At 54.6% G+C, this 26,012-nt stretch overlaps 5 protein-coding genes across 5 annotated transcripts; 3 read left to right on the top strand and 2 right to left on the bottom strand.

Moving 5' to 3' along the window:
- Positions 1–5,968: 5,968 nt before the first annotated feature.
- W97_05081 (uncharacterized protein) lies at positions 5,969–6,493 on the top strand (the record flags this gene model as incomplete). Its single annotated transcript, XM_007782966.1, has 3 exons — positions 5,969–5,977; positions 6,068–6,353; positions 6,411–6,493. 3 exons carry the CDS (start codon positions 5,969–5,971, stop codon positions 6,491–6,493), a joined length of 378 nt encoding a protein of 125 aa, XP_007781156.1.
- A 1,106-nt stretch (positions 6,494–7,599) lies between these two features.
- Positions 7,600–8,038, top strand: W97_05080 (uncharacterized protein; the record flags this gene model as incomplete). Its single annotated transcript, XM_007782965.1, has 2 exons — positions 7,600–7,749; positions 7,817–8,038. The coding sequence occupies 2 exons, from the start codon at positions 7,600–7,602 to the stop codon at positions 8,036–8,038; spliced, it is 372 nt and encodes a 123-aa protein (XP_007781155.1).
- A 1,338-nt stretch (positions 8,039–9,376) lies between these two features.
- Positions 9,377–9,895, top strand: W97_05079 (uncharacterized protein; the record flags this gene model as incomplete). The annotated part of the gene is made up of 2 exons (XM_007782964.1): positions 9,377–9,565; positions 9,698–9,895. 2 exons carry the CDS (start codon positions 9,377–9,379, stop codon positions 9,893–9,895), a joined length of 387 nt encoding a protein of 128 aa, XP_007781154.1.
- A 137-nt stretch (positions 9,896–10,032) lies between these two features.
- Positions 10,033–10,359, bottom strand: W97_05078 (uncharacterized protein; the record flags this gene model as incomplete). The annotated part of the gene is made up of 1 exon (XM_007782963.1): positions 10,033–10,359. The coding sequence occupies one exon, from the start codon at positions 10,357–10,359 to the stop codon at positions 10,033–10,035; it is 327 nt and encodes a 108-aa protein (XP_007781153.1).
- Positions 10,360–23,784: 13,425 nt separating this feature from the next.
- W97_05077 (uncharacterized protein) lies at positions 23,785–24,765 on the bottom strand (the record flags this gene model as incomplete). Its single annotated transcript, XM_007782962.1, has 5 exons — positions 23,785–23,943; positions 23,994–24,029; positions 24,082–24,376; positions 24,596–24,621; positions 24,685–24,765. 5 exons carry the CDS (start codon positions 24,763–24,765, stop codon positions 23,785–23,787), a joined length of 597 nt encoding a protein of 198 aa, XP_007781152.1.
- Between the last annotated feature and the right edge of the window lie 1,247 nt (positions 24,766–26,012).

Raw genomic sequence — 26,012 nt, 5'->3', positions numbered from 1 at the left:
TCTTTGTTCTAATAATTTTATGATGTCCCGGATTTTAGCGCTATGGTAGAGCATTCCGGCTGTAAGCATACGTGCGTGGTGTCTTCTGTATCCTTTTGGAGGTGCCTTAAGGTGTGGTACGCCGCTTGCACCGGCGTGATGGTGAGCTTACTAGGTATGAAAGGGGCAACAGAAATGGTCAGGGCGGGATGTCATCCTGATAATAAGAGAACCACCTTGGAATGTCCTTGTTCGGCAGCGGAAAAGTTCTATGCCCGGAACTGCAACGATTGTGCCTGCGAGTGTGTGCCTGTTCATTCAAGCGGACTGTTTGATGATCTGCTGCATCCCTAGCTGGTTGTTAAGACACCGTTTTTGACAAACCAGCCCAACTCTCAATTAGCAGGAAGGAGGGAGCAGCTGTTCCGTCCCCTGCAGCAGCGGTATGATGGGCTCTGCCGTGAGTGGAACAAAAGAAAAGGAGAGGGTGCCGTGGGTCCTTTTCCAGTCATATCGAAGCGGCCACTATGCGACTTGGACGCCGCGCGCTCTTCCGTATTTCAAAATGAGCTCTAGTGGAACTTTCGTTGAGTTCAGAGCTGCTTGGTCCGCATGTTTTCCACCAGCATAGGCTGCTGCTGTGCTTCTTTTCCGGAGAACCATTTACCTGTTATCTCCGTGCCAGGCTGCTCCCATGTAGGCGGCCTACATATCTGCGTCGTGGCGGCGGATCATCGTGTCTGTGTAATGGGCTGGACATTGATTGCAGCCGGGGATAATGCTGTGGGACTCTGCGTGCCTCATACTCCGCTTGACTTGTTTAGTTGGCTTCGTTGCTCCTTGACTCCGACGGGGTTGACTAGCCGAAGCTGTTCAGAGCATGTGTACAGAATACGCCTCCTGGGGGGTTTGTTGGAGAGGGGACTCAAGACAAGCCTTTTGACAGCCGGCGGCCCTGAAAGCTTCTGCAGCGAGCCGTGTTCCCCGTTGACGCCAAACGCCATTGATGCACGGAGCTGTCCCCCCCCACTTTGGAGCTTCCCCAAGAACTTCTACAGCTTCATGCCGCTTCGCCCACCACACCCACCCCTCAGCCTCCCTACTCGACAACAACGATCTGAATCGAGGTATTTCAGCTTGTCCCAGCTGGGAAGACGTCTTTGCAAGCTTAGCAGTACTTCTTTTCACTTTTGCGACCGCCTTATTGCTCATGCCGTCGACCTGAAGCTGCGGTCCGGCGACTTTTCGATCTGCACCACTGAGCGATCCTCAACACCACCACCTACCACCATCCTCCGGACACTCTTTGGCAGTAAGGCAAGCTTACTTAGCACCTCAGGAAGCCCTGCAGCATGCCAGATACGCTGTTTCGACACCGCGGCGCTGGTGTTTTGCCAATCTTCAATCGTCAAGCCAAGTCGATCTTCCCTTCCTCCACCACCTCCCTCCACAACCACAAGCCACAACAACGTCTTTCGCATCTTGCAACAAGCTCAGAAGCTTCGGAAGATAGACAGCAAGCTTGTGCCTCAAGTATCTACACTCCTTTACCGCGTTGCGTGGAGGTTGAATGAGGTTTTGGGCCTCCGCCGGTAAGATCGACTTCCAATTTTTCACCCTGTTTTGCCTTCCAACACCACAACACAATGCCTGCAAGGCTCCCAACAAGTACGAACAGCTTCATACAGTGCCAAAGATCGTTATCGACCTCGCAAACCTCACTGTGTGGATGGTTGTTGCCGCCGCCCTCAGGGGGTCCGGTCGCACGGCTGGCTCTGCACATCCTATCCTCACGCACCACACCACAACGCAAGGCTTGCAGGACTCATAGCTTCGCAAGGAGCATCAGAGGATACTCAAAATCGTTCGCGAGTTCGAAATCCTCACTGCTTCCATCGTTGTCGTTGGCAATCCGAAGGTCGTCGGTCGCACCACCCCAGCTGCTCTTCCCCTTCCGTACCCCAGCATCATCAACACCACACACGTACAAGAGCTGATAGCTTGATTGGCAGGTCCTGCTACCATGGACCGACACCAAGCAACATCCATACCGCCGCCAGAAGTCAACGTCTCGCCGGCACCACGAAGATCTTGACGAATGCCGCCCACCAAACCGAAACACCATGCCTTAGCAGCCAGTAGATCTGGGATCTGGTTATGATACCTTCCCGTCATCTGTCTTGATGCAGCGTCCCCAGATTCAAGAGCTTGGAAGCCTGCCGCCGTCGACGTTCACAATTGCACGCTGGCTCTCCCGTCTCCCGCAACAAGGCAACTCTTGACAGTGTTCGACGCCATATCCCTACTTGGCTGAGCGGAACATCCTTACTGACACTTGGAAGCCTCTCCGTCTTCATCTGCATGGTGGAGTCGACGCCGAGCGAGGATCTGAGGATTCAAATACACCCGGAAGGGTCATTGTGTCCGACGGCCATGGCAAGATCCGGCCTTTCCTTCGTACGTAGAGCAACAAGACACCCCTGCATCTTTGGATGGCCATGAGCTGACTGCTGGCCTCAGAACCGCCACCGCTCCGCCGTCTCTTCTTGCTCCCACCGCAAGGCGAGAACTCTTCGAGTAGAGAACAGCACCAGTCACGTGACGGCGCATCCCGAAAGAGTCGAGGCACAAACGCATCAAGGCCACTTCATTCCTCATGGACCTTGAACATAGGTGCTTGGAGCATGCCGCCACTGGGGTGTGTGGACGGAAGGCTGTTCCAGTTGGCACAAGATCTGATGGCCGGCCGCCGGGAGTAGCACCGTTGGTCTTCGCCTTTCTCTCGAGGATCTTCGCAGAGGCTGACATTGGCACAGTACTCTTACTCGCAGAGACTCGAGATTCCGCTGCCTGCAAAATCCGTCTCGACCGCCCTTCCGCTGGCGCAGGCCGAACACCAACCCTCTGCCTTCTTACCGACGCTCAACATACGGTGGAAGATCCACGAGACCGATCTTGAGGGGTTCGGATACATCAGTCTCCGTCTCTTCAATCCTTGCTCTGCCTGCGGCTACCACTCGCTTCTCGGTTCCGCAACCACCATGTCCAACACACCCGTTTGAAGAAGCCATCCTGTTCCGTCGGCATCCAGCACTTGGTGGGTTGCCCTTGCGGGGTACATGGGGAAGGGTCGGAGAGCATACTTGACACACCTGGAAGGCTGCCAGTTCACTTGCACCCGAGTTGGCAGAGCTGTAGCGGGACGTTCACAAGCGTCTCCCCAGTATCTCAACGCTGAGATGGCTAGGGGGGTTGCCGGTATCAGGACTCCACGGACTCAGCCACGAGGGAGGACACTAGACTACTCCGGCTCCCAACGACAATGGCGCCCGGAGGTGTCAGAAGGTTGTGGAACAACGCAGTCGGTCCCGATGTTCACTCTCATTCCAGTGCAGCAACCGCTTCTGAAATTGATCCGGTCTTCCCTCGAAGCCATTGACGCATTTGTTGCATCATGGGTTCAATTCAGGCCCCCGTTCATCGCGCGTGGTGGGAAGAGGCCTCCGATTCTTGATTCGTGGTGGCTGAGTCTGCGGCGCCGGCCAGGTGATCACATTCGAATGACACCGCAACGCTCGAGAAGCTTGGGGTGACATCCTCGAACTGGTACGCTACCCTTTCTCTGTTGTTGAGTCCATGCTAAGTAAGCCATACAGTCCCACCGCGGCCCTTTGATGATGCGGAAGAGTTACTTGCGCACAATACTGGTAACGCTGATCCAGATGTCCAGCGTGTGTTTGAGATGTTTACCGCACGAACCCATACCGGGGACTGAGGCTCATCTCATCTTCGAAGTCATGGAGAACGGCCGGCCACATGCAGAGCCATACGTGATCTTGCAGGACGGAGGCATGTGGAACGACTGGAACCACGCAAACTGGCCTGACGGCAACGTCTGGGTCAACTGACTGAAGAGGTCTTCGTGGGCTACCGACAAGCTCATCGAGAACTGGGGACGTACTCCATCAAGGTGCCAGATCTTGTGCGCCCTGGACCCAGTCGCTGAAGGTAAAGATCGAGCATCTCTTCAAGTCCAAGCAACAACAAGAACAAGAGAAGCATGATTCAGCCCAGCTCACGCCGGCTGAAATGGCCGTGCTTTACCCACTCCAGATCCCCGTCGGCGTCCATCTGCCAAGAAAGAGCTGGATGAGGAGACCTTCACTCTCAAAGGTCTTGATGACGTTCCGGTTCTGCCGTACCGGATCTAGTGGCACCCTCGGATCTCAAGGAAGACGTGAAGGATGCGGGTTCTGTAAAAACTCGGCTCGAGGAGTCCTTTCCTGGAGGACTCACAGTTGGAATGGCCAATGCGATGCCGGCGGTTGCGAAAGCCTTTGAGCGCAAATTCGAAGACGACAATGCCGACAATGCCAGTGGTGGCGATGTGGAGCTACCAAGGAGGAGCGCTGCCTGGAGTATCTCCACAAGCACATCATCTCCGGTCTCCGGCCTCCAGTCGCCTTCGTTACATTGTCTTCTACTGGCTGATTGACATCGAGGCGCTCTCTGTCGGCAAAGTCCAAGCCGACCAAGGCTTGTGTTCTGGTGGGGTCGGGGGGCCCGCCGACCCTATCTTCAAGGACACCAACGGATTGCTAATTTCGCCTTACGGTTCGGTGCTGTGTGTGGTCAGTGGTGGGCGAGTTCTCTTCGCCCGCTCCTTCAAACCGTGCATGGGAGTATTGGAGTCGCCATGACCAATCGCTGCAGGACGGAGCGAGCGCCGGTTCCTAGGCGATCTTGACAGGACCACGGGGCCAACAGCCTCTCACATCGGTCTGTCTCGCTTCATCGCCGCCTGGCATGTTCCTTATCTGATAGTGTCTCTACGTGAGACCCAGCATGATGCGGCAACCGTCGCTCCTACCCGCGTTCGAACCGTTATCCTCCTCACGATCCCTGACGGAGTTCGCGAGCTGATTGCCAGCGGAACTTTGATGCCGACTGCTTGGTTGTCTCAAATCCTGTCCCCGGATCTTTGCGCAACACCGGCCGGCATGTCTGGGGTGGGGAAGGTCTGCACGCAACTTCTCCTGGCCAGTACCCGACCCTGCCAAGTCGGATCTCGGAATCGTCTTTCAGTATACAAATCGACATGAGCACAACGGTGACCAGGTCTTACAGCTCGTACGAAAGTGCGAGACGCTGTAGAAACAGTCGATTTGGAGCCCAGAGGAATCAAGCCGTTCGCCCTCTCGCAGGAAGCTCTGGGTTCAACTGCCTGAACTACCAAGCCGAGGCGAAACCGATATTCCATCGTCATTTCATGCCCGACAAGAAATATTCTGATGCGAAATGCGCCGATGGTCTTCATCAAGGGCGCCTCTGAGGCTGTAGCCAGGAATCGAATGCACTCGACATGTACTGCCAAACGGTTTGCGGAGTGTCCGAGCAGGGAGCAGCGATACCGGGTGGAACACCGTCGACTTCCCGCAATCCCGCCGATCCTTCGAGTCTGCCAGCATTACCTATGCTGTCACTGAAGACTTTTTCAAGCGAGGGATGTAATTTACTTCCCTTACTCTTCCACTGCTCTTCCTCAGCGCAGATGCACCTCAGACCTTATTGTCTATGTAGACAGTCGTGCGAAGGCTTCCTTTACGACTTCAGAAGTTTTCTTGGATGGAGTAAAACCTGAGGCATCATTTGAGAAACCGACCGTCTCAAACCCGTACCTAGCCCTGCTGCCCTTGCACATGCCAGTCCTCCGCGGCTGGTTCAGAAAGGTGCACCGACGAGACACCACCATTCGTCATCTTCTTGGCGTGGGATATGGATCAAATCTTCCGCCGATGGAGATTCTGCTTCGGTATGATAGGAAGAGCCGGCATCGAAGGATCAAAAAGCAACGTCGCTATGAACGCTTGGCTGCCACAAGCCAGTTCCGTACTACCACTGGCAGGTGGGAGTTTCACCCTCCACCACCGTCTACTTCTCAGCCTGGTGCTGGCTGGTACTCTTCCAAGCCGACAAGGTCTTGCTGAAGATGAAGGAGGTGAGTCCAACCCACCAACATCGGACGGCACCACCAGATCACACTGTTGTGATGCTTGTGACTGCAGCGATCAAGCTGACACCCCTGTAGGAGGGCAAACCATGGGCTGAGATCAACGACATGTGGGAGATGATCACCGGCAAGAAACCCGCCGAGTCAATTCTCCCGAATCAGTCGTGGGAGCCCCCATCTGCACAGTGCATACATGCAGATGCTGGTGCGTCCGGACGGACAGTCAGGGTACCGCTACGCCCGCCTGAAGGCCAACATCAAGGCTTTGAGGCTAAGAAGACGGTCGAGGAGCTCCTTGAGCAGGAGAAGTGGAATCCGACCGCCGCCGCCATGAAGGAGCTGGGCACGGACGACTACACTATGGGTACTTTTCCATGCTTCTCTGCGTCTTGTACTAAGTGCGTTTGCTGAATATGTCTAGGGCGCCTTCCTGCAGAAGCAGTTCAAGAAGCTTCAGGACGCTGGAGCTGCGACTACCGCTGCTACCGACCCGATGGTAGTTGACAGCGACACGACGCCTGATCTCGGTGGTACTGTGGCCGCATCAGGAACCTCCGCCGTTACACTGGTTCTTGTGGTTCACGAGAGACACAACTGGGAATAGGCAACCTTCTAGCGGGCCGAGCCGGGCGCGGACGACCATACCGTGAGTACTCTTCCACGTCTGTCAGCTCCAAACAGCACATGGCATTTGCTGACCACCCTCAGGGTGCCTTTGTGCAGAAAAGGAGACATCATGCCGACGGCACGACAGATCTTGGAACGGTACGAAGCGGCCAGATCACGTTCGTTTCGGAGCTGCCGTGGGTTTTCCGGCAGCAGTGGTATGAGAAACACAGCTGCTTCCGATATCGAGGAAGATGACAAGCCCAAGCCGTTCGAAGCGAAGAAGATGGTCGAGGAGCGCGTCGGGTTGAAGAGCGCTTTGAGAGGGAGAAGTGGAACCAGATCGCTGCATTTTGCTCGTTCTCGGGTGCCGCGCAAGTGACCAAGGGATCTAGGCGGTGGCCGTAGAAGACGGAGTAGACGTCTGACAAGATTACCGGCAAGGACGTCGTTCGCATGACGATCATCCTCAGACACACACGCGACCTGATACTCCGCCTGCTGAGTGCAACAAAAGGCCTCGGTGGTGGAGATGTGAAAGAGCTGACTCCCTTCGCCGACTCTCTTGACAGCTGTCCTACTTCCGAATCTGGAAAAGCGATGTACTCCGAACGAAGCGCTCAAGCATCCATTCATCATCTGTATGAAGGTCGCGACAATGGATCAGTCTTCTTCCGGCTTCCCAGGTCAGCTAGATGACGCGCAGCACAGAAAGCCAGTTCTTGCTCGTCCCGTACAGATACAGCGTTGTTCATCAAGCAAAGCAACGAGCCTTCTTGCAGAACCTCACGGCAATGGAAAAGTGCTACGGCACGTACATTAAGAGCCATGAGGCGGCGAATCAACGCCATGTCGCACTGCAGCAAAGACCCAAGGGCGCGGTGGGCTCTCCGTGGCCGCCGTAGAAGCTCTTACCATCAAGCCGTCTGTCTACTCCACGTCACCCTCATCATCGTCTAGCCTCAGCAAACCGACGCGGCCCACTCACCGAAAGGCACCAACCAATGAAAGTTGAGATCGATCTGAAGCGAATTGAGCTTCTGAACGTGTTCGGTGCTAAGCTCACTCCCGCGCTGCAATGGGTCCCCAACGCCGCAATGATTTGTCTGCTTGACAAGCCGACGAAGCTCAAGGAACTGCACATCATCATCCGTGTCCTGCCGATTTGATGGCGAGACGGGCAAGATCGTGGGAGTTAGTCGGCGAAGAATGGTGCCACAGGAAGGTCATCGACCAGTTTCTTTCGACAAGCTCATTCGGGCCTTGGATAGCCGAGGGATGAAGTTCGTGATGGACATGGTGGTCAATCACACGTCAAATCAGTACGGGTGGTTCCAGGCGGCAAAGAAGTCTAAGGACAGCGAGTTCCGAGACTTCTACATCTGGAGAAAACCCAAGGACGACGCCAGCGGCGAGGAGGTCGAAAAACAGCAAGTTCAGTGACATGTACGGTATGCGCAACTTCGCGCAAAGTCTTACAGAAGACGCTCGGTATTGCGTCTTCCTGACTGCTTCCAGCTGAGATGGACTCCTCCCCGCATAGAGGAGCCGCTCACTTTAGTTCTCAGGGCCGGCGAGTCCGAGATCAAGAGTTTCACTCAGCTGAGGAGCCTATGTATACGGAAAGAACTGCGGCGTGGCCTTGCCGCCCGTGGCAATGAATACCTCGTAGAGAAGATTACCAGCATGTGCTGCTGGGTGCCGTGCGTTTTGCGTTGCGGATGCTTTTCTCCTTGCGTGTGCTGAGGTCAGGGGCGAGGAGGCCCCCACAGCCATGGAAGACACCACCACTGACGGGCCCAACCGTGCGGATGAGCTGGTATCTGGGGAAGCCGCTCCCAGATTCACTTCTGTCGGCGCTGCCCCTGCCCCCTGCCCCTGCCGAGGCCGAGGCCAAGGACGGAGAGAGCCACGAAGATACTCCCGCCATCGTTCCCGTGGCCAAAGAAACGTGCCATTGTCTCCTCTACCGGAAGCTTGAACGCAACACCCACAAACACGTCTGGCCCACCAGCGGCAATCTCACTGTCTAGCACCGCGAGCAGACCGGGGCCGGATCCGCGGCAGAGGACGCGGATCGCCCCAAGGAGACAGAAACCTTGATCGAGGACCGCGCCGGGACTCGAGATCTCCTCCGAGAAGGCGACGCACTCCCGACAATTTCCGCGAGCCGCATCCCGGTAACAGTCCCGGCATCGATTGTCTGTGGCGAGAGCCCAAAGGTATGACGCTTTCTACGAATCTTGGTTGAGGCGATTCCCCAGTAGCACTGACTGACAACAGCAGCTAGCGACGAGCACCGCCCCGTTACACACGGGCAGCTTCGGATTCCATCAATCAATCGAGGGCAGCCGTTCCATGATCCGGAGTCCGTCTTGGGCAAGGACACCGTAGCAACCATGTACGTAGGGGTGGCGAGGGATGAGCAGGTACACCGGACACGCCTGCACCCTCACTTGCTCTGCTCGCGCCGATGCCGGGAAGCCACAAGGAGCCGAGGGGAGCATGTGGAGTCTGCGGTCGGGCTCAGTGAGTTGAGGGCTCCGTTACCGTGTTCGAGCAGTAGGAATGCGCTGACGATTATTCTGCAGCTGGATGAGAACAGCCTAAGAGTCGAGCATCGCATGACGTGCCGTTCGACACTCAGGCCGCGTGTGGTGGAAGGAGGCGTCGGTCTACCAGATCTACCCTGCTTCCTTCAAAGATTCGAACGGAGACGGACTCGGTGATATTCCCGGCATCATCCTTCAACAGGCCGAAGAGCGTCGACGGGGTTCGATCATGGCATCCGCCCACCGCGGCTTCGAGCAAGCCGTGAGTCAAGCCAACGCCGAGACGCTGAACGAGCTCAGCCGCCACTGCCAGTCACTCCAAAACGACAACGAAGAGCTTCGCACGGTGCCCGAGCAGTCCCAGAAGGTGCCACCGAGAGATCCGCCTTCACCGAAGAAGTCTTGGTGTCGTCGGGGCGTACGCTGTAGCTCCCTTGGACCACGTCCCGGTTAATGGCTCCTCACAATCGCGGAAAGTCGCCTGCTTTTGGCGCGAGCTGCAGAAGGACATCCTCGAGGAGCTCTCCGCGCTAAGCTCTCCGTGCTGTAGAGTTCTGTTTACTCCGGTGAGAAGCCAAAGAACTGGCCCATTGTCTTCATTCTCGCGGTCTTCTTGCTGGTTGTCTGGGAGGAGATGCAGTTCGACTGCCACTACCGCATCCCGGATCCTCCAAGGTCATCGGCGTGGTCCAGGACGACAACGTTGCAACAGCTAGGAATGCGGCACAAGCGAAGCAACGTCACGTAGAGAGTGGCCAGCCGAAAGGCGCGACGTGGACACTTACGTCCCTTCTGGTAGCAGGAGGGATGACAGGCGTCGACCGCGGTCGCCTTCTCCACTAAGACCTTCACGCTTAAGTTCATCTAGGCAGAGGTCTATATCACCTACTCCACCCCGGCGCTCACGCCGCAGGTCTCCGACTCCCTCAAGATCTCGCTCGCCTCCACCACAACGTCGTCATCGATCGCCCAGCGCGTCGCGCTCACGCAGCCGACACAGATCATCGCCACAGAGGCAGAGATGGGACCCGGCGCCTCCCAGGGATTGGAGCTACACGTCTGGTGCGACAGGCTCTCATGAAGAGGCTGCTGGGTCCACTCCGCGCACATGGGCTGATAAGTCTCTTCGGCATCAATAAACCCGGCATTGTGGGAGGAGTTTTGAAGGATGAGACTTGCGGAGTGATAGGCGGAATTGACCCTGATGGGCATCTCGTGGTAGTTGTGTTACTAGTATGTTGTGGATTGCCCGGTCTCGCTTGCCCTAACTGATGTCTTTCCCAGGAAGGTAGCTGCGGAGATGTATTTAAGCACTCGAATCTTGTACCAAAAGAACGTTAACGTTTTTCCTTTCTTCCCTGGATCGTGACTCCTTACTTCGCTCGTGCAAATCGTGCTTTGGAAGACAGCAGTTGGTCCGGATGGAAGCCTTTCGAGTTGATCAAAGCATGCCCTTCTACTGCATGGCCGCTTAGCGGTGCACGGACGTTCCGAAACTCTTATCGTCAAGGCTTTATGCTCTTGCGTGCCCATGGTCCTGAGTTCCTGTGCGCATCTCCACACATATATATTTTCGACAGCTTCCATCTCTTACTGGGTCGAAAATCCATTCTTTGTAACCCATGACCTCAAGGGCACCCATAAGTTCTTAACCTGAGGATCGTCTTTGCCGCACATGGCCACCGTCCAGGTTGCCCCAGATCCAGGAGATCTTCCATGCTCTTTCAGCCAGGCGCTCCACGCTGCCTTGACCTTCCCGCTATCCAGTTGTATCCACCTCCTCCAACCCACCGCTGTCGTCGTCTTCGGGAGCCGCCGTAGGGTTGTGTCTTTGACAGCTGCATCTATGCTTGGAATTTAGGTTTGGTCGAGTCAGGAATGGAGGATATCTTCGCTAGGACGTGCTCGAATTGTGGGAGGGGAGATTGAAGCCGCTTGCTGATGCAGGGGCCAAGAAGGACCGGGGCGGCGGGAGGTTTGCCCTCGCTTGCTAAGAGGTATGAGCTGGATCCCTTCGCTGGCATGACCGGTTGTTAGCAGCTGCAGGCTAACAACCTGACTTAACCCCCAGGACTGCATCCGCTGCGTTGGTTGCAGTGGCTGCTGACCGATTGTCCTCCTGCAACGGTATCAAGGACAAGTTCCACACCTCATCGCCGGTCACTCCTGTCTGTTCAGCCAGCCTGTCAGCTTTCCACCATGGTCTGCCTCCCTTCGATGCTCCAGCGTCAGGACGGGTGCGGGCCAGACCATCCCTGGAGTATCTCCCGCCTGCAATGAGCCCTCCCGGTCTCAGTGGTTCTTCAGAGCCGTCCTCCTGCGCTTTCATTTCATGGCGGCACCTGTTACGTCTGAGGCTTTCCGATGAAGTGTTACTCTGTGCCGCTCGCTACTCATGGCTGGCGGCTTCTGCTCCCTCCTTCTGGAAGTGTTCTTCGGCTGTCGCAGAACCGTTGTGGTTTGAGGGAGCGTCGAGGTGTTTGTATCGGAATTTGCGCTTCGGAGATCATGCCGCGTGTGAGGGCGTGTAGAAGACTCGAGTGGCACGTAGGAGTGATGGTTCTGGGGGGGGAGACGAAGCCGTCTTCAGGAGTTGATTCGAACTCAGCAAGCCGCCGCAACGAGCAGCGCGTCGGTGAAAGCATCCCGCCGCGCTGGCTTGGTCTCGCCTTGATGCTGTGCAGCTGGTTCGCTTGTGTATGTTGCCTTCTATGTGTTAATCTCTTGTCCAGGGGTAGCGGCTCAACGTTCATTGCGTGAGGACGCTGTCCGCAATCGGGTTCGACGGCGCGTCATGAGTATGTCAGGGAAGGGTGGTTCAGCGCGTCGCTCACTATTGCCGGCTCGTTCGGGTGATGCTTTCGCTTTGAAGGACTTATGTCAGCTTTACTACTGCTCGAGTTTCGCGAGCTCGCTGGTGAGCGGGTGTATCGACGGCTGGGAAGGAAGGCTACTCAAGCTGAGGGGGCTTGGAGTCGGGAAGGTGTCGCGGTGATGTGAAGGGATTGCACTGAGGTGAGTCGAGACTCGAGGCGGCGCTTTGATCTTGCCTGATGCTGAAGATCTCTTTAACAGGTCATATCCAGTCCGTTCTGCAGGGGGCAATGAGTGACGGCGGCTTGGGAGTAGCTGGATGGCGTAATGTTGTTCGGAAGTAGTGGGAGTTTCTCACGGCGGTGAGTTGCGAGGTCTCAAGGGGGTGGTGAGGGAAAGCGCCTCTGGCACTACGAGCAACTGGTCCAATCTGGGATTGCTTTTCAGGGTGGTTGTTTTGCCAGATGAAGGCTGTTCGGCCAGTGAGAAAGCGTCCACACAGGGGCTTGGTGATTCGGATGATCATGAGGTGGGAATTGGGAAGAAGGGAGGACGTCTGGTGTACGTAGATAGGTGCCACACAGTCAATGCAAGGGATGTGCACTGGTAACCGGCCTCCGGGCCGCGATGAAGCGATAGCATGATTATGAGTGGTAATCTGCTGAGCAAGAGTTTATCGCACACCGCTCCTAAGCAGTTCTTGCGCGGCGGTTGGTTATCTACGGAGTGTACCATAAACGAACAGACCGCCTCTACGGTCTCCCGAAGTATAACACCATCACAATCAACATAGCAAAACCCGCCAGATCCTTTCAAAGCGTACCTGAGACTGTATACAGCCCGATGGAGCTTCTGCTATCCGTTCATTGGTTCTTTGACTTCAAGCCCTGCCATCCTGCATCTCAAAATTCAGTCAAAGAAGTCCAACTGTTCCAATACCTTCTCAATTCATCTCCTCCGCAATCGCCTCAGTCATTCTGCCCAAGTTTTCTCTTCCAGAGGCCTTCCCGGCACCAACCTTCCGTCCACCGAGACCCGGGTCTCACGGACTATCTCTTGCTCAGGTCCGCCAGCTCTCTGCCATTCTTCCATTTCCAGAAGCCATTGCTCCCCGAGGCCTGGAGCAGATGCGAATGAAGCGACAAAGGACGGGGCAGCAAGAGACGGAGCAGTAAGAGACGGAGCATCAGCAGACGGAGTGTCAACGGACATGACACTGCCGTGCTGAGTTGTTATCGACTCAGCATCACTCATGTCGACATCTGAACAGGTACCAACCGAGTTAGTGTCCCGAGGCGCAAAGCGAACCGACTCCATTTCATCCCAATCACTAGCGACGGAACCGGCAGACCGGGCAAAGACTTCTGCTTTGACATGATAGCGAGGGCCGGTTCGTTCCATAGGGCCGGGATGAATGGAGCGCTTGAACAGCACACCCGAAGAGCGATATTGTGGTTGACCCGCATAGAGCCACAGACGACAGCATATAGGAGAGCTGCAGATCCAACTCTGCGGATGGTGTGGAGCCAGGGTACGAGTCCCTGCCTGCCAGAGCGGACACAGCACAGGGACCGTAGTGCGCGGACGGTTGGGGGTAGAGGGAGGACCAGTTCCCTTACTTGAGTCCACTAAGACTTGTGTCTTTTTTGACCGGAGCTCTACTGAGTCTTTCGGGTTCTTCTTGCGAGAGCTTTCCGCTATGTTTTTTCAAGAGATATCCGTCTGTCATATCTCTTTCGAAGTCGATATCTGCTTTCGATATCTGACTCCAGTGTTTGCGTTGTCGAAGATTTCGACGACGAGCTCACGAGCTGGGCAGATGACGAGCACAAGTGGCTCTGCGCGGACGCGGTTAGTGGCAGATTGTATGTGCGCGGATTAGGCGCGGAGCCGCAAGTTTCTTTGCCTTGCCCATCAGACTAGGTTTTTCTTGATCTTCCCAAATCTATCTTCCGCTTAATGTCGTCCATTAATTTCGCCACCTTCTCCACCTTTTCCCAGTACAATGTCTCGCTAGTGAGCTTCGACAGGTACTTCGTCCGGGACTGAACGGCCGCAGTCCGACTCCGCGTTGTGGGCGGACTCATGATCGACTCATGAATGGACTCGTGGGTGCTGCGAAAATCTGTGCATCCACAAAGGATTAATATCTCGTGATGTTCGAACACCAGATGGCGGAGCAGGCTGCGGTACTAGACGCCGGATTGAGTGCTGGTTATCAGTACCTGGAACAGGCCACTCGTCGATGATGAAGTCGGACGCGAGCCGACGTTGCCTGACGTGCCGGAGGCTACCGGACGCGATCCAATGGGCCGCGAGCCGCTCAAGGTGACGGGCCAAGAAGAATGTCCACCGCGGAAGAGAGAACAACAGACGTACGATCCCGGGCGTATGGCGTTTTCGACCTGAGTCTTCGGCCATACGGTTGTGGAGGTTGATGCACGGGACGCCGGAAAAGATCGTACCTTCTGCAACGCCATAAAGACCCACGACTGGAGTCTTAGTCAATATCCCCGGCGCATGCTCTTCCATCTCATGCTGGACCGCGGCAATGCGTTGAGTGCGTCCTGTTGGAAGCCGAGCGTGTCATGCTGGAGGCCAAGGTGCTGCATCGGATCACTACTACGGGCGGCTACAGGGCGTTCCAAGGAGGAAGCTGCAAGCGCGAATCCGAGCACCGGAACCCAAATAAGTGGGTCTGCTAAGTGCTTGGTAGAGGATTGCGCTGTTGCTTCCAGGCTCCTGATAATCGATGACATGCAAGACGTCTAGTGAGAGCCGCATATAAGTGCAGAGCTCGCGGGCTGCGCCTCCGTTATTCGCAATGGCTAGCGCGATTGCGGTCTGGCTCCCAACCCAAGCACCGGAACCCAAGAAGATGGATCTGCTGAGTGCTTGGGATGGTTAATCTCGGGTGAGATTCCGCAACGCCGCTTGAAAAGGTAGTCGTATTCATGTTGCTGTCCGTAAAGTGGTGGAATTGGTTGGAGCAGGACTAGTCGCTGTGGCAACTTTCTCCCAGTCGCACTGGAAAGACGTCAATAGATCATACTTCATTTCACCTGCCCTTTGGGGCAAGTGGGGAGGTTTTGCAGAACGTACGCTGATAGGTGCGGTGGCGAAGCAGAACATCGCGAGGATGCGACGCTTCTCGGCTCGGTGAGCAACGCGCGGAACTGGTCCCAGTCGTACTGCGGCATGATGATTGGCTGGTCAAATAACAGGCCAACCTCCGCTAAAATTTGAGAGTCAGCGACCCCCATCAAGTGGGACGGTACGCTCCTCCCGCTGCCTCTCGGCAGCTACGGTTTGTGCTTTGTGAGCACTTGCACTAGCTGAGGCTATGCCCCGCTGAGGTGGATGCCTAGTGGCGGCCACCGAATATTGCATAGAGATATTTGAATGGCGTCTCTATTTCGCCGTTCTGGATACTCCTGGTTCCGCTTGTGCGGGGAGTGTGAGGTAATTCGCGAAGGGAGCGGTGGCCAGAAGGCACGTTGGCACTCGGTATGGAAACACGAAATCGCGAGTGGTTGTATGGTTGAGAGTAGAGGGAGTAGGTCTAGTGACACGAATGTTTGTTAGCACGTGAGGGAAGAGGTGGATATGAAGTTGGTGTAAAAACTTGCCTTGGGTATCAGGCGGGAAGGGATGGGTTCCGGCGATGGATTACGCTTCGGTCTTGCCCGAGCCTACAGAGAATCAGTATGGATATCTGCTGATGCTTGGAAGAGGACTCTCACTTACCAGTTTGAGCGAGTAGATTAGTAGCAAAGGCAACGCCTCGCGTAGCTGGTGCGCTACTCACGAGTTGTACCGTCTTGGAGCCGTCTTTGGGCCCTTTGGAAAGATGAGCTAGTGCTCAGGCTTTCTTTGGCTTTCGCCGGACTCTCTTGTGAGGTCGACAAGAGTCCTCTGCAGCAGAAATCAGCTACCTTGTTGCGCAATATGAACATCCTCCTCCAACTTACAATTTGGTTTGATATCTTTTCCGGCTTGGGAAAGAGGACTTGGCGATGGCTCTGCTGGGCAAAAGTTTGATAATCTGACTGCGTTGCCTCGTCAAGCTAGGAGGGTGTAAGAGCTGCATCGCGCAACGCGTGGAAGTGGGCAATTTCTTCCTGCGATATTGAGGTGGGATCGGGTTTGCGGAAGCTCACCCCGAAGGAGGCTTTTGCTATGGTGAGTTGGTGCGCCATGTCGGCTCTCCAGCAACTTCAAGGATGGGAAGACCACCATGAGGCACCGACCCGCCATGACCGGCCGGACGGGAGCGCTTCTTCTGCCAGCTTGGGCCTTGGTCATATCCTGGAGATCCTTGAGGGCTTGCCTAGCGGCTTCGGGATTGTGCAAGGCTGGCTTGACCACAGTCGGAGGCGGACTTGCCACGAACCGCAGAATCACCACGAGTTACGGAGCTGCCGTGGGTTCCACGAGCCGGAGAACGGCCACGCGCCGTAGTTCCACCGCGGCCGGGGCCAGCATAGGTGGGAAGACCACCACGAGGCACCGGAGGACAGGAGTTCATCTCTCAAGGAAGCTTTCGAACGACTGCCAGTGGGTCATGTTGCTGTGTGAGTTCGACGCGTGGAGTTTGGTAGGCGGGCGATTCTTGTTAGGAAATCCGTGCTCCTTTAAGATGCCCAGCGGAATCTCATCATCCTCGTCATCACTCGAGGGTCCACTTCGATATGGTGTTACACCGAGTCCAGCGGGAAGATTGTTCGCACTATGGAACCTTCCGTCCCAGGAAGGCCGGAACTGTGTCGATGAAAGATCTGCAGTATTCTGCTTCGATCTAGTAGCCACCTTAATGATGGGCATACGTATGATCATCGTCGGTGTTCTCCTGCAATGCGGTCAGCTTCAAACTCATGACTGATGGACATCAACACGTATCTCCTCCCAAAGAGCCGCTCTTCCGCCCGCTTTGGGCTAAGTAGTAGACGAGTCAAAGACCCTCTAGATTGTGTAGCAAGATCAATGGATTCGCCGGTTGTCGAACCGCTAGTGCGAGGTCGACAGTGCTCGCTTCTAGTGCGAGGCACAATTTGTAGTGTTTTGTACGGCAACTCGGCCTTGTGCGGCGTACTTCGCACTTTGTGATGTACTTTGGCGTACTCCCAATCCTGCAGACGCAGACCTTGCTCGATGAGCTCCGCATGGTATGGAGAGATCGCTCGACGTGGGTTGGGGCAGAGGTCGAAGACGGCATTGTGCTGGTAATGCGATATCCGTTGCTTGTGTACTTGGTGTTGATATCGCTGTGCTTGACCGCGCAGTTCGGCGACGATTGAGGTGGTGCAATGTGGGATTATATCCCCAGAGGCATAGGATACCTCTTGGAGACCATTGCCCTGCCGTTCGAGGATTGGATTGAGGATGTGGCTTGAGGTATCGTGACAAGGCAGCGCTGACTGAGAGAGAAGAGAGAGACTACCTCAAGGCGCTGGTCAGCTGGAACCTGCTTTGCGAAGGCGCTTCCAGATGCTATTCTGGGCCTTGGTCACGTCCCCGAAATCCTTTGCGGTTTGACCAGCTACGTCCGGGTTGTATAAGCTTGGTTTGCCTATAGCCGTAGGTGGGATAGTGGCATCTTCCTCTGGATCTTCAGCGAGGACTCTGCCAGCTTGAGACGTAGTTGGTGAGGTTGGGCGAGGATATTCTGCACTTGACGGTTCGTTCACGCAGGAGGACTAGCTAGCTTCCACATGGCTGAGAGTGAAGATCTTGCGCTGGAGGACTCAGCGGTGTGTTACGGACGAGCAGCACCCACGACGGAGGCCCGATCGACACGGCCAGAAATTCCCATGACCTGTCAGTGTATCAGCCGTGTCCAGAACAGTTTCGGCGTAGAGCGAGAGACTTACACGCTTCAAGATTTCCGGGAGCTGAAGAAGGGCGACGAATATGTAGCGATATCTCGCTAGACGACCTCACGTTCGAGGTCGACAGCGCCCGCATCTAGTGATGCGGGCTTGAGTTGTTAGAATATTGTTGACATGAACCGGCGACTAGTGTCGGGCGGTTGTTTAGATCCTTGGCGAGAGCTACTGCTGGCGCCACTTTACATCTTCTTGGTGAAGACGCGATAGAGATTTTTGTGTTTGCGTGATGAGAGCGGCGTTGCCTTGAATCGATCATGAAGGGATACGGCAGGCCTTGCCGCTGTTGAACGCGTCGACATGGGCTTGTTCTCGTCTTGACGACCGGTGAGCGTGCCAGACCTCCGTTGGAGAGATAGATACTGCAATGCAGCGCTTTTGTCGATGAAGCAGGTAATCCTGGGTTCGTAAAGTCGGCGGAGATCTCTCATGCAGTTACTTCTGTAACTGAGAAGAAAGTAAGAATTAAGTCAACGAATCCGGCGTCTTATCTTACAGGCATTCCTCAGGCTTTTGGAAGACCTCCGAGCCATCATGTAGCGCTTCGCAAGTTTGCGAGGCTCCTTGGGCGAAAGCTGACCCGTGAAGTGTATGTACGCTAAAGGAAGATGCCAATGCGGCGGCGACGGCATTAGGTGTGGTAGCAGCTGCAATGCAGCGCTTTGCCGATGGAGCAGGTAGTCCTGGATCCTCAAGATTCGGTTAAGATCTTTGTCGAGCTTGTCTAGTGTTCAAGCGGAGAACTACAGAGTCCTCAGCATGGTGCTGGCCTTGCGTCAAGATCTACTTACTGTCGTCGCGCAGCTACTTGCGCAGCGCATTCTCCTTCAGCTGCCTCGTTGACGAGGGGACGACATATTACTTCTGTAACCGTCGACATCCTTGAGCTTGTGGAGGATCTTGTTGAACTGGGTACGGGCGGTACGTATGGACGAACAGCTGGTTACGGCAATCACCTTATCTCACTGAGAGAAGACTGTCAGCAGGAGCTCAACTTGAATATGAATCGCGGTAGAAACCGCTCTGATTGGACCACCGATTGAAGTAGCTTACCGGGTGTGGTCATAACCATGACACGGCTGCGGAATCGAGAAAGAGAGGTTGTAAGAGGTTGGGAGTGTGGTGGATCGGAGCTGTGAGACTCGAGTTGGGAGAGAGGAATCAAGGCAAGATCTTGACCGTCGACAGCGCCTTTGTGGTCCTGCAATAGTAGTCAGATCTTCTGCAATACGGAGCATGGAGGGCTTGGACGGTGATCTTACCTGCTCAGGAGGAGAACTCCGGCATTGCCGGACATGGTGGTGCGCAAGAAGTTCGTCCTGCAGCAGTAGTCAGCTATTTGAGGTGTGGTTGTGCTTGTCGGAGTACCGAGGATTAAATCCTTCGTGGTACGGCTCGTGGAGCATGAAGATCTTGCGGAGGCAGTTGAGAATGGACTTACTTCGCGCCTCGAAGACCATAACTGTGAGCAGCTAGTGCTTGAACGCTAAGTGTTAATGACCTGCCGTAGTGGTTAGCTACTTCTAGGAGCTGATATGGATGTTGAAAGAGAGGAAGGAATGGTGCTGCAAAGATCTCTTTTGAAAGAGACATCTCATGATGGTCAAGATCTTGGACTCACCTTTGGATAACCACCTCTGGCTAGTGTTCCATACACTAAAGGCTTTCGAGCATCATCTCAGCACCCCCACACCACCCTTTTGCAGGCGTATCTAAAGATATCCAAGGGTGGTGGTGGAAAAAGAAAGTTTGGAGTTGTGGCAGAGGGAGGGGCTTTTAAACCCTCGGAGCAGACTAAGCGGCATGCACGCAGGCTGCAGAGACCGCTTCACCAGGCGCAGCGTGACGTGCGCCCCCGCGGCCACAATAGCTCAATGCACATGCGGGCAGCTGGCCGCAGTGCTGGCGGCTCGAGGTGAAGCTCTAGGGCACGTCAATGGGATATTGGGCATTGGAACACGGCGTTCAGTCACTGTTGTTGAGGGTTTCCACCCCTTGCATGAAGCCGTGGCGAAACGGTATCCCTTGCAGCGCCCCCGTCCCAGCCCGCTTGTAAGGCTAGCAGCGGCTGAGGCTTTCAGTACGGCTTTCAAAAACTTTCTTAGTCCACTGCAAGACATCAGATGAGCGCACTGGTTGATATCTCACATCAAGTGCGTCGGGACCAAAGATGCTCTGACTAAAGGAGCATTACTTGAATCTTCCCGAGAGCGCTAAATAATCGTACCGGCCACCGATACTCTCCCTCTCCTTCGCTTGTGAGGGCGTCGCTGCAATCGACCATCTTCCGAAACCTCCTGGTTTTAGCTATTCCCCAGGCTCATCTGGTCTCTCGAGCCTCCAGCAAGTGTATGAAGCGGTCTTCCATCTAGCATCGTCAGCCAGGTTCTTTCACCCCGAGCCAGTGTCTGACCTTACCTATCGATTCTAAGAGGATGGCCGACGCCGCCGGGAGTATGGTATGGTCTCGAGGTGAGATCTAGACACAGCGAGGCAAATCAGCATCTCTCCTCCGCGAATTTAAAACGGTACGGTTTTCTGACCTTGACGGAGCCGCCATAACCAGTTCCCAAAGACCTTTGTATAGGCTGGTGCGCTTCTCGAAAGAAGCTAGGGTGGTCGGTTGGGGGCAGTGCGGATGGTCTCGTAAAGCGTGTCGTAGATCTTGGGAGCTGGTATTGTCCACCTGCTGGGTCTCTTGAGAGGCAACATCGTGAGGGACCAAACTTTGTATTATTGGGGATGATGGTGGTGAGGAGGTGGCCGCTGATGGAATGGGAGAGTGTGTTATGGCTGTGTTGTTGTCGTCAGACTTGATTTCTGAGAAGGCTGTGGTGGGAAATTTTGACAGTGAGAGCTCTGCAATGCGCATGGAGATGGAGAGAAGTCAGATGACATCAGCGTTTTGCTGCCTGCTGTCCCTTTCTGTGGCCGCTCCACGACATGCGCGTTCTCCTCGACTCGGAAAGCGCAGAGTGATAATTCTGAGTCAAGTTGAGAATCAGATCTCCAACTACAAACCGGAGAGTTTAATATTTTATAACTGTTCAGAAGATGGTGGCATCGTTGAAAACTTCGCCCGATCGACATCCTCATCACAGAAACTGCGAACTATGTTCTGACGAACAACCCTCTCCAATCCTGCGCTTGACCAATACAGATATCTCCATCCCGTGCGCCAGCAACACCTCCTGCTACCAACCCACACCGAGCCCAAGAAAGTCCACCTCACGAGATCCTACGGTCCCACCTCCACAACTTCCAGTCGTCACTCCGGCTGGAGCTTTCGCTGAGCTCGAGCTGGAGCGGCGGCTGGGAGTCGTGGGGATGGGGCCGAGGAGGCTCTTGAGGTGGATAGGTTCGAGGCTCGAGAGTTTTTCGCACCTAACAGCATCTTGTCAGCTGGATCAAGCCTTGCCTTGCCTGTGGGAATATACCTCGAAACTGGCAGCTCTATGCTATGGCATCGGCGCGCCAGGCCTCGGAGAGCTTCGCGATCCGGGTATCAAAGCGGTTGTGCTTGCGGGCGTGTTTGTTCTTTGAGGAAGTCGTGCCCATGATGTGGTGGAAGACTGTGCGACCTCACCAGTCGGCGCATACGACGGTGGGGTGCGGGTTTCGGACGACCGAGGGCCTGTCTCGAAGTTTTTCGTAAAGATCCGCGCGCGCATCAAGCGCCTTTCCGAGCTGTTGTCAAGACTGAGGTACGCGGGAGGGATGGATGTATATTGTAGGCGGTTTGCTGAGCCCATCAGCATGAAGTAATCGAGCAGGTGGTCCGTCCAGAACAGATGGTTCGCTCAAAGCATTGCCGCCACCAGAGGCCGGAAAGTTGGTCAAACTTGGTCGTTTAGAGGAAGTAAAAGTCATGATAAGGCCTGTGGGGATCCTCAGCTTCGAACCCCAATCGGACACCGGCTTGACGAGATGAGATATGCGAGTTCTCTTTTCGTTCTTGTCTGTATGATCTCTCGCAGCGGCGGCAGCTCGCCTGGGAGCTTCCTCGACATCTTCTTCGCTTCGTTGTTATTTCTCCTTGTGGAGAACTGTCCGGTGTAGCAAAACCCATCAGCCTCTGAGAAGCTTTCCAACACTATGTTAGAAACTGTGATGGCTGAACACGGAGGGCATGGCGTCATTGATGGAATCTTGAGGAGAGAATATGCCGCCGGGAGTTTCGTTGTCGAACTGGAATTTATGCGGTCGTGATGATTTACGCTGATTGAGCTGGCATCTTGAGGCGAGCTCATGTGGCGGACTGAGGATGGTCATCGTTGGTCAATATTCTAAATCGCGAACCACGGGGTATTGGAGGCAACATACAGTCCGTCCTTGCGCTCCGTACCTCCCAGATCTACTCGCCATCGTGCTTTTTCTTCCGGCCGTTGATCGAACGCGCGACGTCTGTGAAATGCGGCCGTAAGTAGCAAGTGCGGAGAGTTTAACGCAGGTCCGACGCATCAGGTGTCATTGCCACAGGTTGCGATGCTGCCATCAGAGATCGTCCGTTCCTCTTCGTGCCAGTGAAATCGAGTTAGCTGTACTGCTTTAGGTGCTGGGTACAGCCCATCTGTTCTATCCCAAGAAAAGAGACTTTTGAAGAAGTGTGCGCTCAGAGAGAAGATGTTCTTCGTCATAGCCGAGCAGAAACCAGCGGCGTAGATTAGGTTGCCCTTCACAACACGACTGATCTTGCTCTAGCATTCAACGATAGATTACGATACATTGGTTTTCATCATTGCACACGGTGATGAAGAACAAAGGGTTGGCAAAGACTCACCCACAATCACTGCATCTGGGATCGGTGAGCTCACGCCGGCTGTTCCTGCCATGGTGCAGGCAATTAAACCGCTGATATTGTGGCGCTCCGTTTTTAAGAATTGCTGGTCCATGGCTAAAGTTCTATGACGAAAGTCTAAGCGTGCCGCGGGTCGAAGCTGCAGCCATTGCATTGAGCTCAGCTGAGGTACTCATGATGTGAACAAGTAGATCAGATCAGAGTAGGGTGTCTACTCGTCTGGGGGAGCTCCCAGAGGAGAATTGCGAATCGAACGTGGACAGTTCTCTGATTACGATCGATGGGGATGAAGCGCGAGGGAGATCTTGACGGCGAAGGCTTGGAGGCTGCTACAATCGTGGACTTGGAAGCAATGTCAGCAGAACTCGAAACTGTCAGCACTTAATCAAGCCCTTGCAGAAGAATTGGAACGACGACGATTTACATGGTGTTGTGCCTGTACTCACGTCTCAAGTGATAATAACCGTCGATTTGAGAAAGCCAGTAGGAAGGAGGAAGCTGTGGGCGGTCGGCATAATTATTGGCTGGCAGGCCGTGCCCTTGAGATTTCTCAAGGCAGTACTGACAAGATCAAAGCTGAGACTGGATGGCTGCCAGTCGCAGCTTTCGTCTCATCCACGTGCTCGGACGGAGATTGGGATTTTCGGCCACGGAAACATTGATGTTGTCTGGATTTCTTAAATCACGGTCACCTCATTCTGCCAGCGAAGGTGTTAGGTCGAAGAGATTTTAAACATCAGCAGTGGCGTAATTGTTCTGCTTGGGAGCAAATTCATCTTGAAACTTTCAGACGTGGCATTCGCAGGTCCGAAGGCCTGACTTCTCAAAGAGGCACCGCGTTTCCATTTGCACACACTACACTACAATCTGTTGATGAGAAATCAAGACCCAAACATCTCAGAAATACAGCCCACAAGATCGGGCTTCCCAGTACATGACACCAAGTCTGCTTCTGCAAAGATCCTGATCTGTGGAAGGCGACATACGCAAGGCGATCTACGTCAAAGGAGGGTCAGCAAGACATTTGGATCTGGGGTTCCAGCTTGGATCGAGTGAGTAGATGATAACGTACCTCAGAGGCACAGCTCCTCATGTACGGATCTGGCTCATAGGCGGCGCACGGAGCCACAGTTTCTTCAGTCAGGGCAGAGAGGCGTTGAAGAACGTGACGATGTCCTCAAAGCGCACGAAGCTGATGGACGCGTAGCCACCGTCGCAGCTATTATCGAAGTCCATTCGAAGGTACATGAAGTCGTAGAGACCGCGTACCTTTTCATCCAGTAAGCCCTTGAGCTCGTCCTGTGGGAGTCAATAAGTGATTAAGCACTGGATGTGTCTTAGAAACTCACATGGCGCATCTTGGTCGAAATATTGCGTAGCATGATCTAAGAAGCAGTCAGGGCATGCAAAGCGGACGTTCTGTCAGGCCATGCTTACCGTGGTGCGCACATCCTCGCCAGCTTGAATCCGCCTAAGATCGATGCGGTTGTCGCGATTGTTGGCGTGTTCCTCAGTGTCATGGTGATGGCGCGGCGCGGCTTGACAAGCCAGTGGACGGGGGCCACCAAGGCCAGCACCCGATCTCTTCGGTTGCTTGGTTGACAAGACCAGCCGACGGCGCCTGCGATTGAAGCAAGAACCCGAGCATCTAAAGCGGAGACAGGAAGAGGAGGCGCCGTCGGCTGGAACGGGAACGACTGAGCACATTCCGGTTTCCGGAAGGGAAACTGTCCTGCATCAGATGTGAGCGTACTGCGTAACGTGCGGTAACGGGAATTGCCCTCGGTGGCCATGTGCGTTGGTAGTCTAACACTATCTAAAGTCGATGCGTACGATGAAAGCCACCGAGTGAAAACCATGAAAAGCAATGGCTGCACTCACCTAGGAATGTGGTGTACACTACTCAAACAGGCAAACGTGATTGTTGCTGCTGGAGGAAGTCAGCGCCTACGTTGATGTTGCAGAGGGAAGATTTAACTGGCAGTGGCAAGTCAGCATCTCGTCCTCAAGTGACATCGGCTGCAATGAGAGTGGACTCACCTTACGTGTCGCGCTCCTCGTCGCAGCGGCGGAGGTCACAGTTGCAAGGGTCCGGAGGCCTAAGAGGGGCACACTTGTCATTCTGCTATCTAGTTAGTCGCTACGGGATTGACTACTAGCTCACTACAAAATTACGGCGCTGTTGGGAATTCCTTCTGTATCATTGAGCTACGACCTCAGATGCCCATCACAGTGCATCAACGTGGCAGACAGAAGCGGCTTTGTCGGAATGCACTGTTGCAGAACAGAAAACTGTCCAGCTGCCGTCCAAAAGCGGCACTGGCCTCTGAGGCCGTACCCTGGCAGCGGAAGTCTACAATGCATGGCGGGCAAACGATGCGCGATATCGCAGACCACCGTTCACTCAGCTGCTTTGAGCATGCTGATGCAGACCTTCCTGTACACCCCCTTGTCCAGTATGTGTGTCCATCCAGCGCCTTCCACCTCCGCCAATTGCCACCGCCGCGCTGTTTTCATTCGTTGTAAATTAGATGAAGGTGAAGGGAGGGAGGACGAAGGCTCGGTGGAAGAAGAGGAGGGTCGAAGGAAAAAGGATAGGCTCGGTGGTCTGCAGAGTACTCCGTTTAGCCATCATGAGGTCTCAATGTTTGGTGCAGCGTCAGGATGATCCATACCTGAACAGTTTCATTTCAGCCAGTCAGCGGCAGTAAGGCGGTGAGCGAAAGCAGGAGCGGTTTCCGGGTTGTCCGCAGTCCTTCATTATGGCAGCTGCGCCATCGACTGAACCCGCGGAAAGAAGATCCTCATCGATGTCAGCAAATTCGCTCCAACAGACAACTTGCGAAGAGCTGAGGGTTGATCCTTCCGATTGACTCAGAAAGCTGCTCCCTGGCGGCTGGCTGCGGCAGATACTACACTCTCGAGCTCAAGAGCTCGAGCCAAAATTGTTCCGACTTACTTCTGCGCTCAGGAAGCGGGGATCATCATCGTCAAAGAATTTCCACCAAGAGGGCCGAGGATGAAGAGGGGAGCACATACCTTTCAAACATCTCTTGAAAGCTGGAAGCGCCATTTCTGTGATGATCTTGTCGGTCAGCACAGTAAGACCGAGAGCCGGAGTGAGAGAGGGAATGATTCTTACGTTTCAACTATCTTCTCAAGACATGCGGTCTTTTGGATCTGTCGGACTTACATTCGTCAGCGTGTCCCAGAGCAGTTAAGTGCAACGGAACTTCGGTGGCCGGTAGTAACTCAGAGACTGCACCTCCGCGAACAGGTACAGAAAAGAACACTTTACGCAACTGGGATCTTGGGGTGCGGAGCATGCGAAAATCATCATCGTCAAAGAATGGTTCAAGGATGCGAGA

This window comes from Coniosporium apollinis (assembly GCF_000281105.1).
Source record: "Coniosporium apollinis CBS 100218 chromosome Unknown supercont1.23, whole genome shotgun sequence".
Classification (NCBI taxonomy): Eukaryota; Fungi; Ascomycota; class Dothideomycetes; genus Coniosporium; species Coniosporium apollinis.
Note: the sequence above shows the minus strand (reverse complement) of the source record. Positions and strands in the feature narration are given on the sequence as shown.